The sequence below is a fragment of the Hypomesus transpacificus genome, chromosome 25 (assembly GCF_021917145.1).
Source record: "Hypomesus transpacificus isolate Combined female chromosome 25, fHypTra1, whole genome shotgun sequence".
NCBI classification, from domain to species: Eukaryota; Metazoa; Chordata; class Actinopteri; order Osmeriformes; family Osmeridae; genus Hypomesus; species Hypomesus transpacificus.
This window is the reverse complement of record NC_061084.1, coordinates 6,375,320-6,391,819: the sequence shown is the minus strand read 5'-3', so window position 1 is coordinate 6,391,819 and position 16,500 is coordinate 6,375,320. Positions and strand designations below refer to the sequence as shown.

Below are 16,500 nucleotides of genomic sequence, written 5' to 3'. Positions count from 1 at the left end.
ACGTAGTCCAATTGAGGGTCACCTGAAATGTTCACCGACACGAACATACACAAATCGATTGTACCCTTCATTAACTTAATTAAAAGTGTTGTGGTTTAATCCATTTTCAAAGAAAGCCACATGAAGAAGAACACTGGCTAGAATCACTGGTTAGAATCTCTAAAGTAATAGTACACACTCATACATGATTATCCTTAGATTTATCTTGATCTGAGGTTTATTTTTATAATGTAGGGAAGAAAAAACAGCTTTTTGCTGAGTGTGCTCTGTCTTAGATCCTCCGGGAGCTATATCCCAGAAGCCCTCTGTCTGGCTTGACGCAGTGCGGCCTTGCCCAGGGGCCCCTGAGAGGTCGTTATGGTAACTGTGAGCATGCAGAAGAAGTGTGTCCGAGCGTCTGTAATTGGTCCCTTCTGGTTGGAATTTCTAGCCCACTCGCATTCATCACTTCCCTAACCACAAAAACAGCCTTATGCACAAGACCAACCTACAATACCTGCTTGAGCTCTAAAAACCTGTGGTTATAGGACAGACCCAAAACCCAAAACATCTTATCCTCTTCTATTAGATAGAAAAACAGCCATGAAGCGAAAGCCATATTCCCAAAACACATTAGAAAACAAAACCCAGTCCCTCCAGAATGTATGTACAGGAAATCATACGTTTACAGACTAACATGTATTATTCAGTGAATAGTAGGGCTATATTTTACATGGCACGTACAGTACAGCATGACTTCAACCTGAATGTAAAATCAGAAAAGGAGAACCATTTTACGGATGTATTAACATTTTTATATTTAATTTTTCTCTCTATTCTACATATTCTCAGGTAAAGTTAACGCAGCTCAGAAGATGTCGCAAACTTCTCCAAAACTGCATTGTTCACACTTTGTAGAGTGTCTCCTACAGAATAAATGCATAATTCTACCAAGAGATTCTTCTTCTCTACAATTTCAGGGCATCACTCAGTTAGGCACCTAATGAATTCATGGTATTGATTACAATGCCTCATAGCCTTGACTGTGAAATATGAAGTGTCAAGCACACATTAGTTTCAGGAAGAAGACAGTAAACCATCAGTTACGAAACTTATTCAATTCACTTCCCCCATATTTGACCCAGTGGATTTACGTAATACATTCAGGCTTAATGTGTCTAATTCCAAGTTATATGGAATTATAGTTCATGAAAATGTAAATTGGTATGTGTATAATTTATACCATTTGATTACTTTTTATGGCGATTAAAATATGTATTTGCTGATGATATCTATTATGACAAAGTTATACAGCAAAGCTACATTAAACCCAGCTAGAACAGGAATAATACTTTTTGAATTGAATTGAATTGTGGCTGTTGGTTAAATAAATGTGTACACAATATAAAATGTACACTGTTTAAAGAGCATAATGTACAGCCCTTAAAAAATCGTGTGTTTCCACCTCATTCGCCACAATTACACTGTACAGGAGAATTCATACTCGAAAAGATACGCGAAAACATTCGGAAAATGTTATTTTGATCGATCGAAGGTTTGAAGGCCTTGTGTACGGGATATTTAACAAATGTATTTATTCAACTTAACTGGCATCCATAAATCATTTCATGCAAAATGTTCACCATTTTATTCGATAATGATGAGCTCTGTCTGGGGGCGGGAAGGAGGAGACTGGAGTCTCTGGAGTATCATGTAACTTACAGAATGTCTGTCTCGAAATGTCACGTTGCTGTTCTGCCACATCATGGTTAGTGTTGTTAGCGAGACGCCAACTGATTCAACAGCTGTTCCTAACGTGACAGTCCTTGTCTCCTCCAATCTGAAGTGCCAATGCGTCAAACACTTTGTCTGTTTTGTAACAGGATAGCTCTAGTTCTTAATGAGATTAGCTGGAGAGAGAGAGAGAGAGAAATGACAAACAAAATTGATAGATGAAGACAGAGAGAGAGAGACAAAGAGATGAAGACAGAGAGAGTGAGAGAGCAAGAGAGAGAGAGAAAGAAATGGGAGTAAAAGAGAATATAAAATCCTTGTTTGTTGTTTTCATTCCAAAAGTGTTTATCTTTTCTCGACGTGTTCTTTATTGTCTGGTGATCCTCGGTTTCTTCATGCTTCCAGCTCCATTGACTTACCCTCGGTCAGACCTAGCTGCCTCACCACTGCGCCGATCCCCAAACCCCCGCAAAAGCTTAATTAATTACAACTGATATGAATTCAATTATTTCTCAATCCCTTGTTTTCTTGGTGTCGTCAGCTCTTTTTTAGTCCTACTCTCTATTTTATTTTATTTTTTCAGTTTTGCCTCTTTTGAAAACTCGGAAGGGTCCAATTGAAAAGAAAAAAAGTACCAATGAAATACAGTATATTTATTACATTCTTCACTGTACAAAGGTGTTGTGTATGGAATGGATTTCAAAGAAGTGTTCTGAGAAGGTGCAGTGTGTGAATTTAAACAACAAATACAATATGTTGGTTTTGGTCTGGCGGACATGAATGCGATTGCATCCATGTTTTCCGTCTTGTGCAAACCTTTTTGTGATGCTATTTTTTTGGGGGGGGGGGTAATTACCTGTTTTTAACACTAGACATAACCCTGATATTTTCTTCCCTGGTGCTTTGTCTTTGTCCTAATATAAAAACCAACGTGTTCATATTTCCATTAGCAATAAATGTCAACATGGTCGAAAAACACGTCAGCCTCAACTGCAATAAAGTTGGCCTATCATTTGTTTTGTAGGGGAGCTCTACATCGGTGGCGTGACAAAGACCATGTACGGCGGCTTGCCCAAACTGATAGCGTCTAAGGACGGCTACCAGGGCTGCCTGGCATCCGTGGACCTCAACGGGAGACTGCCCGACCTGATCGCAGACGCTCTCCACAGGGTGGGCCAGGTGGAACGAGGCTGCGATGGTGAGTGTCTCAATAAAGTTGTATTTCATATTATGAATCTGGCAGGCCAGATCAAACATACCAGTACATACCTGATAGGAAGGTTATCTGAAGAAAGGCAGGCTGGAAGGAGTCACGACAACGGAAAGGAGTTTGACTTTGGTTTATTAGTTGAGCCCCCTGATTAAACAATCAGTTCAAGACAAACTGATGGCATGAATGAAAATTCTGTCTCTCAGCCATGCTTAAATACATGAGTTGGACAGCACAGATATAGAATGCACAGAATTGCTTCCTTAACGGGTCTTCGATGTCAGTACACTGATACACTAGAGCATTCAGCAGCTGTGGTGGTCGTTAATGATGGTCAAGTCCCAGTTTGTACATGATTTGCCTTACAGTCTCCTAACTCTCTGGGCCGTGTGCTATATTCTGCTCAGAGAGAGGCCTCGCTGCAGGACCTCTTGACCTTACAGATACTTAGGCTGTACATGTACACAGAAAATCTGCCTTACAATACCCCAGGCTAACATCAATGGTTGCCTTTAGAAAATAAAACTCAAGTGACCCCTTGCTATTTTAGTAATGTTTTAGAATAAGAAAAACAATTATGTGTCTCACAGTGTGACACACACACACACACACACATGCAGGGACTGGTGACACTGAGGGCACACACACACACACAAGTGACTACCATGCCCTGCTTCCTCCAATGGTAGCCAGGAGCAGTGGGCCGCCAAATCACTGGCGACTGTGTACCAACTGTAAGTTCTCATGCCCATGTCTTGGCTCAGGAACAGGACAAGAGAGCAATATGTTCTATGCAGGGAGAGAGGATGGGAACTCCACCCAGAAAGGCACCGACAGGTTTGGGGATAACATGCCAACAGTACACCCAACGGTGTCAGGAATAGAATCAGGACCTTCTTGTAGTGAGGATGTTTTTACTTCACATTGTACTGTACTAAGTTAATGTTAGTTTGTAATTGATCACAATTCAAAATCATATAACTATAACACATCTAGAAATCTCATTCAATCCAAGTCTTATTCGTATCCAATCCTACTAACCTATCAACTGACTCGGATTGAGTTATCTCGGGGTGTCGATCGGATCGTAGTCGGACCGCAATTACTCGAACAAAGGCGTTTACAAGAAACTTATAATTCTATTTCAGTCCAAATAAGCCAGTAATTAGAATCCATGTAAACGCAGTGACTGTCTAATTTAGAACACAACTTACATATCTTACATGTTTCTGAAGTTCATGTTTCACAAGCCTTCCCTGGGCTGTTATTCTCTGATAGATAATACAACCATCCGTAGCCTCACTGCCAGAGGCACGTTTTACAGTCTCGCCATGTCTTCACCGTCTATCCATTCTATTGCACCATAAAGCTCGCGCAGGGAGAAGGTATATTTTTCTCTCTTCCCTGCCCTAATGCCATTGTCAGTGGCCCAACCCAGTTTCAGCACTGCTCCCGTAATATTCATCAATCTTGCAAAGCCCCCAGAATTCCTTTGGACTGCTTCCAAGCTGGCAGGTGAGGTTGCTGGACTGTGACGTCATCGGTTGGCGTCTGTGGCGGGTCGTTAATTGTGTTTATGACACCTGCAGGCTGTGGGTACAGAGCTTGCCGCCTGGGTGGCGGGTAGCGTCTGAGAGCACGGCATTGATTTCCCAGAGGTCTACACTAGTTCAGCAGCTCAGCTCCAGTTCCAACGAGTGATGCTACTGCCGCCACCTCTGCCAGCTTATTACCTGCCTCAAGTCATATGCCACAATTATATCACTTTGAAAACAGATTAGAACTGCATTAAACTATCGGATTGAAACGAAGGGGACTTCCAATTGATAATAATGAGAACTAATGATTAGATATGTAGCACTGAGTGCTTGTAATTGTCCATATTAAGACATAGTGGGTGAAAATTCCCATAGTTACCATAACTTTTATGATTTAAGTTCTCCATACTTTTTTCTTTTCTGTAGTAGTGTGTACCATGGAATACATACAATGTTGAGCTGAAGCTGGACTTGGAAGTTATGACATTTAGTCAACATTACAATTAATATTGTACATAATAAGTTGTATTAGTTATTCATTTAAAAAGCGCCCATTATATATTTTATTTGAGCTCTACAGCACACCCTTCTCCAGCACTAGTGGGCATCTCTCCACTCGATCTATAGCTCTGCCTATACCCTCCAGGACGTGGTCAGAGTGGACAGCAGGCCAAAGGTCATTACTGCTGGGGTTCCCCCAGACGCCTGACCAGGGTCGGGACCTGAGCTCAGATTTTGATGGACCAGAAAGTCCCTGACTCAGCTTATATCTGAAGCACTGATAGCTGCCAGCAGCTGAAAGACTTACAGTCCATACACTTTCAGCCAACTCTGCTGACTCACGCTGGAAATATGGGAGGGAAAGATGGTTGATGATGAAAAGGGAATAACAGAGAGAGTGAATTAAGTAGTTCAGATGTTATATAGTCCAGGGGCCTCATGTATAAACGTTGCGTACGCACAAAAAGCTTGCGTACGCTGGTTTTCACACACACTTTGTGATATATAAAGATTTACTTGACGTGAGAATGTGCGGGCCATCACGGAAAGTTTTGAGCTGACGTGAGAATGTGCGGACCGTCCGCAAAGTCTTGGGTGGCTCTGTAACATGGCAAATTCTAACTGAAAAGTGCAGAAACTCACCAAACATTACAAAATAAAGTTTCCACTACTACGTTTATGACGTTGATTATTCAAAATACATAAAAATAAAAGTTTGATCATTAATGTGGATAATCCCATCAAAATGCCAAAACCCAAAACAGGAAATGCTATATAGCCTTCTGTTTAATCTGCCACCACCTAATAACTTCTGTTAAACTTGAGGGTGTCAAAGGAACGACAAAATCACTCAGGAAATGCATGTCACTCTAACCCTATAGCTGCCATGCTGTTACAGTGCGTCACCTCTCGTTTCTTAATTTAAAGTTTTACATTGGACCATTACTTCTTAATTTCTGCCATGGTCCGGTTCTCCGAACCCACAGCATTTATGGCCCTATAATAATAATAATGATTTTATTTGTAATGCACTTTATATTGAGCTAAATCTCAAAGTGCTACAGGTTAAAAGCAAGAAAGGGCGCAAATAGTGACAGTTTTCCACTCCGCCGACTTTCTTTTGTCGCTAATACCTGATGACAGGCCGCCAAACATCACACATTTTCTCTCCTCCACCTATTTTGTCAGAACCTCAATCTTTCAGTCTGTGATTTTTTTCTTTTTTGCGTGTTTAGCCATGTTACCGTATTTCTTGAATAAACGCTGCAGTGTTTATTAAATAACGTTCATTTTTGCGTTTATTCGAAGAAATACGGTAATTCAGACAAAGAAATTACCTCAGGAGCTCATTTATAGTCCATCTGCTTATTCATTTATGGGAGGAGGCAAGGCGGGGTCAGTGGCTCGTTCAATCTCAGGTTGATTGTAATTTATAAAGGAAAGTGCGGAGGACCTGGCGTACGGCTGGTTTTATACATGTGAATACTTCTGTGCGTCGGTACTTTTCGAGTTTTGGCCGTATGCCATCTTCTGGTATGAAAGCTACGCAATCCTTTATACATGAGGCCCCAGATGTCTCACTCTACCCCCAGCTGTTAGCTTCAAAAACAGGTGTCAATGTAAAAGGGTTACGAATTGAGTAGTTGAGTACTGTTAGCATTAATGACTAGCACTTGTCCCTTCAAAATGTTCTACATTTGCTGTAGTTTTATTTATATCCACTCCCCTAAAACTCACCAAAATACCTCTCCAACCAAAGCTGAAGGCTTCTTTCAGGTTCTGATCATGCTGTGGTTGATCGATAACAGCAGGAAGTGCAACATGGCGATTAAATTCTGATTGACTTCAGTACTAACAGAGGCAATATGTTTAATTAGTAGCTCTGGGGATCCTTTATTAACTAGTGATTAATATAGTAATAAGCTCTGTGGGCAATTAAAAAATGAACTGATAAAATATAGACATCTAACTTGGATGGCCGTTTTGGAAATTGGGGAAAACTATCTCTTGGGAAGCATTTATTCATCTGTCACAATTTGAGAATTTTAATTGGGCTTTTTGAAAAAAGCCCAAATGTTTGTTTGTCTGCTGAGCAAATTAGTTTGGCGTCAAACAAGTTGTTGCATTTGTATTTAGTTTAATTGAGTTTATAATGAGAATAATTTGTTCATCCCTTTTTGGTGTGTGCTTCTAGCTTTCATCAAGCAAGGGTCTTCACTGGTTGTAGTAGCCCACACTTAGTTTTATAGTAACACATCTACATGAACACACCTTTTTTTTATTTTCCTGTGTGTTTCCTGTGTGTCATACAATGTCTCGATGCTGATATATACAATCAAATGAACCATACGCCTTCAAGACAGCCCCACACTATGAAGCAGTTAGAACAAGTATGAGGAATTCCTTTGAGAAATGACAATGGTGGATTTTTTTAATTGACAATTTAATGTCTTCAGCCATCCATGTCTAGGTTGGGGGAAAAAAAAGAAAAAAGACTGATTTAACTGTTTTAATTCCAAGTTTCCCACAATTGCAACTTTAATTGACAGATGCGTACCTCCTGACTGACGATCACATACGTTTTTAACCTTGAATTATGCCACATTCAATCTGAATTTGTTTTATAACAAGCCTTGATCAAATCATTTTCAGCTGAAAGAACCACCATTATGAATATCATTCTCCATATCAATGTAAAATAAAAGCCAATGGATGTCAAGGAAGCAATCACTGACAGTAAATTGTTCAATCCCACTGGGGACACTGGATGTCCCCTCTGTGTTGCAAATATGTGAAATAAATTCTACCTACTATAGGTTGACCTAGTCCAACATGGTTCCGAGGCTTTATTATCTCACAAGGGGAAAGCCTGCTAAGTCATCCCTGTGCCCTGGGGAAGATGTATTCAGTATTGTGCTTCTCTGAGATGTATACACTGATCATAAAAGTTTTTTATCAAATTGCACAATATTGTAAACAGCCAACAGCAGATTTTACTCCAGTCCTAACAGAATCAATCCACCGGAACTTCCATCTGGGACCTAGTTCTCAGCCAAGCCAGGACTTCTTTTCTAGGTTTACAGCAATTAGCAGACTCTCCCAAAATAGATACAGTACTCTATCTCCATGACTCAGTAGGTAATTAGCATGTCAACTCTTCCACAATGAATTTGCTTCTAGAGGTAAGTTCCTTGACTGCCACCAAACTTGTTTACCTCTGTCCCTGCAGGACCCAGCACCACCTGTACGGAGGAGTCGTGTTACAATCAGGGCGTGTGTCTCCAGCAGTGGGAGGGCTTCACCTGTGACTGCACCATGACGTCCTATGGAGGCTCTTTCTGTAGCGACCGTAAGTAGAGACGCCATTTTGTATCGGTTGTGAATGGCTGTGGATGGGTGGTAGGTGAGACAGCTGCTGGATAGAGTTAGCTTTAGCTGGGTTTCCCCCCAAAAAGTGTTTTGATGGTTGTTATGTTGTGGTCAAGTTAGGACGTGCTTACGGTTTCATTGTGGTTTAGCTCTGGACACCTCTACCACCTATTTGCTGTGTCCGCTTAACTTCCGCTCATGTTAAGAGCGGTAGCTTGGGAACGACTACTGAGATATGTTAGGTTATTAGGTCATTGACCACTGTCAAGGTTTTTTAAAATTGACAACATTCACAGAAAAATCCTATTGAGTTTGAGAGCATCTCTATTCTCCCAGCTAGTGGATGGTTATGAAGTCAGCATTGGTCAGAGTCTTCAGGCTGTCTCGCAGAGCTGCGAGCAGCCCCCCCCGCCCCCCTACTGTGAGAAGAGCTCACACTGTGGGTGGCCCAACTCGTTGATGCAGTAGGCTGGACTCAAGACATGAAAAGAGATTCAAGGTTTTGGTCCAAGGATATCAATCGGCATGCCAATTCTAAATGGTGTCGTACTAGGTTTTCCTGGTACAGGCTTGTGTTTCATGAACACGTTAGATTCGTGACATATACTGTTTTGCCTGTCAGACACCAGGTGAGAGGACGATCTAGTCATATTCAGGTTGAAGGTGTCATACGGATGTGCTGGCAAAGGATTTATTATTGTTTACTGGAGGCTTATGAGGTGTTAGCAATAAGCCACAGCCCCCCACAGATTAAGATTGAATTGGGGCAAAGGGACATTCTTACTGTATGCTTATTTAGCACTTCACCGCTGATATTGGAAGTGAAGTCAAGACTTTCAACATTGTCTCGTACACGTTCCACAACAGATCCGACGAGGCGCAGAACTGTCGCGCTTAGTTTTTGTTGTTGCTTCTGTTCTTGCTGTTGATAATAGTGTTGGTATGAAAGATTGTGATTGGCCTTGACAGTGTGGTGCTGATTAAAAGAACGGCACAGCGCTCTGTGCACTCCAGGAATATTGGAATGGAGAGAGAGAGAGAGAGAGAGAGAGAGAGAGAGAGAGAGAGAGAGAGAAAGAGAGAAAGAGAGAGAGAGTGAGGGGAAGATAACAACCCCTCTCCACGACAGGAGAGAAACAGAACGACATCCCTTGCTCCTTCAGAGAGGAAGATGTGGAGGGGCAGGGGCCGATGCCTGCGTTCTCCCAGCTCTGGGGCCGGCTTAGGTATTAGTGAGTTTGATATCCGGATTTCTCAAGATCGTAGTAAGTAATATGTGGTGAGATGCCAGTAGGAGGGCTTCACACTCACGCTGGGGAAACACCCGGAAGCCGTAGAGAGAAGCTCTTGAGTGTGTGTGTGTGTGTATGCAGACAGAAAAAAGCTTCTGGAGACCTTTGCAGCAGCCAGCCAAAAGTCTATCCCATTTTGCATCAGGAGGCACTTTCTGACTCACCCAAAACATTTAAGCAATGTGGCATTAACAATGTAAAAACAAATTGAAAAAAGATTAGCTTCATTTGTATTTTAAGGAAAATCTAACTGTCAATCACATGATATAGAATATTTACTCGCGATCTGCCGTCCAGTAGACATCCCAGTGGAGAACAAAGTAATTTAGCTCCAATCACACTAGTTGTAGTAAGTGACAAACAAATGGAACACTTCGGTCAATCAATCTGTCAATGAGAGACCAACAGCCTCATTGCTTTCACTGGGGTGAAAAGTACGGAAAATAACATTGAGCACTGTGGCCAATTTGTCAAGTGTTCACTAGAATAAATTGCTTAGATGGAATTAACCAATACACCCCAACCTTTGTTGTTTGTAAACAGAATGTTTATTAAGTATCTGGAGGTCTTTCTGGCTGCGGGCAAGGTGTCTCCCTACTATGAGTTGGAATTGTAATTTGCATACAGTGCTGTGTTGTTTGGTGTTGGTTGTAGTTGTTCTGTGTTTTTTTCCCTGAACAATAAATACAGCTGAAGATTGATATTTTCTTACAAAGACAGGCATCAGTCTTACTTGAACATCTCAGTCCTTTTCACTTTTCAACTTGTTTGAAAGAGAGCTTATTGAAGACGTATCCTTGAAGACTTTCTCAGCTTTCAATGCATCATATGCAATACTTTGCTGAAAGCGTCTCTTTCAAAACACGTTTTCTTCAAGCGATCCATCGAATAAGGTAGGAGTACGTACCGTATGTATTTATGTGCACTCTTCACCTACCTGTATTGGCTCTACTGTCGTAAAATAAGTCCAAGCCGTAACAGATTTGCAGCAACCTTTCTCTGAGGACAAGGTTTCTACCTGTGGCATGTGTGAGCACAACTCTTTCACAATGTTTTGAATGTCTCCAGATTCATCTCGAACTGTACTATGTTTCCTGAAATAGCTTCCCACAGGTTTTATCCTCCAGGGCACATCCTCTCCAATTGTATTCAGGATTTTGACGGTGTGTGTGTTGTTTCCTGATGTGGACTGTTTGAGGTGTGTATACCAGGACATTGGTGTCCTCTAATTGAGGGACAGGTGGCATTGGTCTGCGCCCACACCATCCGTCCAATCAGAAAGTATGAATTTGTTTAATCAAACGGTAGGATTGAAGTACACAACACAAGTCACCAAGGAGCAGGTACTTGTTATTGCACTCTTAATCGCGCCCACGGCCTTAGTCCAATGTTCACACACAGACCTGCATATGCACACACACACACACACACACACACACACTTAACCCCACGATAGAGATATGAAAATCAATTTAATTTTCTCTTAAGAAGGAAAAAAACTTTGAATAGAATGACGGCTTTCCATTTAATAATTTTTTTTTTATGTAAAAAAAGAAGTACAGCTCCTGGAATCTTAAATTGTCATAATGATTCTCTCTGGGCTGCTCGCAGGGCTCTTTGTGGCCCTGCAGGCCTCCTCTTCCACAGTTGTGAGAGGGCCTTTAGCGGTGGTACTGTGTGTGTGTGTGGCCCATCTGAGTGGCTCTATCACCGCAGCCAGATGGCTGCAGTGGAGATGAGGATGGGACTCATGAAAGGGTGAGCAAGACACACATTTAAGTGCACACACACACACACACAGACAGAGTGGCAGTCACTCTGGCCACACACAGTTTTGTAATGACGGATGCACTAAATAACCTATTGTTTAAAATGCTTTGCCAGCACTGGAAAAGGCTTCTTAATGAATTATCTTCAAATTTCATGAGTGCACTTATCTAATGTTTCCATGTTAAGGAAACCCTCCTTCAGTGACTGCCTTCAGTCAATGTATCAGAGGCGTTGCTAGACATACAACTCCACTGGGGAACAGGCCCCTATTCATATCCCTTTTTTTTTTTTACTGCTTTAATTTTACAAGCGTTGATTGGGATATTGCGTTTATTTTTTCGGGGATTATCAATATAAAGAAATGCAATGACTACAATAATAAAGTAAATTGTTAAAACTCAAACTTTAGATTTTACTGGGGCACAGCAGATCTGTACTGGGGCACGTGTCCCAGTAAAAAGGGTCTAACGACGCCCCTGCAATGTATGAATACAAATAAACAAATCTGCAATTCGAATTTTAAGACTAGAAAAAGAACCTTTGATTACAAGTATGACAGTAGGTGTAACCCTTTTAGAACAAACACAAAACAAAACATTTAGTAAGCAACAGGTCCCCATGAATTCAATCATCATCATCTTAACTGACACACAACGAGACGTTCCGGTTGAATCCTTCCATCCAGACGTACGTCTCTTTTAAGCTTTGCACATCTTCACTGTCTGGCGGGGGGGAACATAGGGGTATCATAGAGTGCAAGACGCCTGCCTCTAGAGCAGATGGCTCTGGGTTATCTCCTAGAAAGGCTGTTGTCTAGTATCCAGCCTTCATGCGTGTGCTGCTAATGCTCGGGGTACAGCTTTTTCATGTCCTTTGTCACACAAACTCTCCACTGTTATGTGTGGTCAACTACACAGTCACTTGTAGGACCTGATGCTCTCCATAGTAGTGATAAGTACCTGCTTAATTGAGAGACGACTAGAGACTTGTGTGCATATGAAAGGTTTGTAGACATCAATGAATGGTTTGTGTAGCTTGGGTTACCTTTGAAATATTTAGTTTATAATGGTGCAACAGATATTGCAAGTTTCATGTTCAAAGCACGCCTATCCAAATGACTAATTAAGGTCATTTCATTTGAAAGGAAAATGCTCAGTTTTCTTCTAGTTAGTCACACAAAACTGTAAACCCCCACTCTTTCATTTCTCCTCTCAAATATTCACTCATGAGACAAGCGCCTCGATTGACAGTCGGAGGGCGGTGCAGGTGTTCGCCGAGGTTAAAGGTCACCACAGACCTCAGCTCTGGAGACGCAGGAAATCCTGTTCCCATTTGTGGAAAATCATCTCCCTTTTAGTTCCCTGTCGGCTGCACACTTTTTCTTTGTGTGGAGAGTTTGAGACAAAGCCATTCCAAGAGGTGCCTGGTCCTACTGGAGTTCCCTGGTTTGTCGAGGGTCCGTTGTGTATGTGCCTTGGAAGGTTTTGTCTCAGTGGTTGGTGTAGGTGTGAGTCGGATGCAGGAGGAAATTGGAGATCACTTTGTGGGCACACACCGTGACACGCGTTTGAGTGTGCAAGTCCAGGTGAACAAACAAATAAGACAGTGACTCTCTCACCCTCTCTATTTCTCTTGCTCGTACGCACTCACAAATTCTCCCACGTACATTTCCTCTGTGCAGTTCCTTTTCTGCCACCATGTACATTCAGACACACACACACATATCCTGGGAGCTTTTGTTTGTTATTCAGCTGCAGTGGCATGTGATTGACTGGCCTATTTGTTTTTGCGTTGCTTCTGAGTGGAACACTTGGTATTCCACTGTAACAGAGTCAGAGAGTGCCTGTGTGTCTATGCATACCACATGTGGCTTATGTTACGAGGAGTGTGTGTGTGCATGTGTCTGTATGTGAGAGGAAGGCATGGAGAGAATGAGCAAATTTGTCAATGCTGATGTTTCATCCATGGGTTGTAACTAGCAGGCTATGTGTCGTATACGCTTGGCATGACAGCAACTGTACATCCAGCTGTAGTTTCTTTGGAGGTTGGCTATTTGTCTGTCATCTGCTTGAAAACAGCTTTCTTTTATTGCCCAGCACATTCTCATACATTTTCCGTCTACAATGTGAATGCACATACCCTACCAGCGTTCCATTGTGTTTATCTACACAACACTTACGTGTGTAGTAACTTGCATTTGACTTTCTTTGCAGTTGTTTGAAACAATTCTACAGAATTCACAACAAACCTAGCAGTGACCCTAACTGTACTCCTAACCCTAACCTTTAGCTGCATCAAATGGCATTCTGTAAACAAAGACTGCAAAAGAGTGCAGGTAATCGATAATTCATAGTCCCAAATCCATTAGAGATGTAATTAGTACTCAAACACTATGTGTGTGTGTGGTGTGTGTGGTTGGGTGTGTGGTTGGGTGGGTGGGTGGGTGTGCACATGAGAGAGAGAGAGAGAAAGAGAGGGAGAGAGAGAGAGAGAGAGAGAGAGAGAGAGAGAGAGAGAGAGAGAGAGAGAGAGAGAGAGAGAGAGAGAGAGAGAAAGAGAGAGCACATGAACACATTTTGCATGTGCGTTTGCTTGCATTGTTCTAATGAAGCCAGTTGCTGCTGCTCCATGTCGTCAGGCATACTAAGTGAGGTGTCGTCTCTCTCCCCCATCTCTCACCCTCTCTCTACCTCTTTCTCTCATAAATCTCTTACACTCCCCCTCTCTCACACACACACCAGTCATTGCACTTTCCTCAACCCAAACACAGCCTATACAGATATCCAAACAAGGGCCCAATCCCACTTCATCCACCTTTCGCTTCAAACCTCACCCACTGCATTGACATTGCCGGCTCCACCACTGCCAGGCAAACAAGGCACGGGGCCCGGGCTTGGGAAAAAGAGGTCTTGGCCCTAACAGCGATGACTCACACGAAGCAACAGCCTCTCTCCATCTAGCCCTGCTCCACCTCCACCACCCTGATGAGAGGCGATCATCGAGACGCATGCCCTGTCACGCGCCTTCATACAGGGACCCAGCAAGCCATCATCAGTGTGTGGTCCTGTCCAATCCAAACCAGAGAACACACTTCAGATGAGCCTGGTCGCCTGTTGAGAAGCTTGAGAGGGAATAGGGAGCGCAGGGTTCGCTCCTTCATTTTGGGAATGACTGTCTTACACCAGTTAGCTTCAAAGCACCGAGACGGGCTGAGATGGGGGTCGGTGTGACCTGAACACGGAGCAACACGGACCCACAGCGTCATGGCGTTAGCCCCAGCTGAAACACGAGTGTGTCAACTCAGGAGGAATTAGTAAACAGGACTGGATGTCACTCTATGGACACGAATCCTAAAAAACAACCCTCCCCCCAAACCCCCGATCCAATAAAGGAAATAAACATGCTTCACTGGCGAAGTCGTGAGGGATGCTTACCAAGCATGACTGTGCATGCTTGCTCTCCCATGGAACATTTCTCTTTATCTCTTTCCCTTTCTGTCTCTCTCTCTTGTTTTCTAGGCTTGTTGTTGTTTATAATTTTCCCTCCTCCTACAACGCCTCTTGAGTCTTTTCGCTCTCTCTCTCTCTCTCTCTCTCTCTCGCTCTCTCTCTCTCTCTCTCTCTCTCTCTCTCTCTCTCCTTCTCTTCACCGTGTTTCTTAGGCAGGCCCTTAGAGGTACCGCACGACCCCAGCAATTAATGAGCACCTCATTAGACAAGAAACATGGCGTGAACTTCACATAATTGTATGCCTGTGTTTATGCTTGCCCGTAAACACGACCAAGGCATCGCGATATTCGAGGGAATCTTCCATAAAAAAAGGCAAAATAGAAAGCTGAAGTGGTCACTATCTTTTGGGACCAGAAACTGTGGGCATGAAAGGAGGGGCAGGCGGGTAGGAATAGGATGAGATGGAGAGTGAGTGGGTGAAATAGTGTTTGGGCATTGAGAGACAATTTTGACTTCCCGAAAAGAGTGGAGGGAAATCCCATTGAGTCTGGAGTCACGGTGTTTGAAAGCTAGGAAAGGATTGGTCAAGGGTTGATGGAGGCATTCTCTGGCATTTCATTGAAATGGTGGTCTGAGAATGTGACACAAACCCTATGGACAGGTTACTTGTTGGTCCGCTACTGGAACAACAAATCAATTATACAAGCTAGCAAATGATTATGTCGTTAGACTTGATTCATTTTCGAATGAGGTATTGTATTCAACTTAATAGAGTACATTTTATTCTGACTTCCTTTTCACCTGCGTTCCAAACCAAAGCCTGTTGCAATCTGACTTACCATCCTCCTTTTTTACCAAGTCTCAAAACGACTTTTTGCAACTGAGATATCAATTAGTTCCTAGATTGCCTCCCTTTCTCAGTTTCCATCTATTTGCTAGGTGTGTGTGTGATTAGCTTTGGCAAGTTAGCCTAGCATCTGTCATGTCCTGAGGGCTGGAGCGCTCCACTCTTCCACTGGACTCTGCAGACCTCAACTCTGTCCGCTTTTCCGGAGGAGCCAAAGATATTTTCAAGCCGTCCCTTAGTAATTACCAAACTGATTGCTTCTTAACTGTAACATGTATTAAAGGGCAATTAATGGGTTCTGTAATTGCTTCGAGACCGCTCTCTCCTCTTGCAAAGCTTTATCAAAGACTGGGTGTTACACTTCACAGTGAAGAAGGGAGTGGGAGGGAGAACAGGGAGGGAGAAGGAGGGGAAAAAGGGAGAGGCAGGAAAGTAAAACAGCAGGAAAGCAATTACTTCTTGGAGCGCCGGGCTATATTAGTAAATTGTGTTGTTGACGGTTTGTAAATCACAGCACCAAATGTCTGATCAACATCAACACTGGCCTGGAATGGGTTCACGAGCAAGTACACACACGCACACACACACACACATACACGCACACAATAATTACAATAAAGACACAATCTCGTCACACAAATGTACTCAGAAACCTGAATACACACACATTCCACATCAACGTACACACAGGCATTGAATCGCCTTCTGTCATTGCACAGTGTCTTTCTGCCATGTTCATGTCAGCTCACACAGTCTGACTGTGAGAAGGGACTGGCTTACTCTTGAGAATCCACAACACTGTCAGTTCTTT

General features: G+C 42.7%; 1 protein-coding gene across 1 annotated transcript in view; it reads left to right on the top strand.

Annotated features, from left to right (window-relative positions):
- nrxn2b (neurexin 2b) overlaps positions 1-16,500 on the top strand; it is a 248,302-nt gene that overhangs the window by 15,739 nt on the left and 216,063 nt on the right. The window contains exons 4-5 of the mRNA XM_047048781.1: positions 2,738-2,911; positions 8,192-8,311. Coding sequence (XP_046904737.1) covers positions 2,738-2,911; positions 8,192-8,311 — 294 coding nt within the window. The remainder of the gene's footprint in view (positions 1-2,737; positions 2,912-8,191; positions 8,312-16,500) is intronic.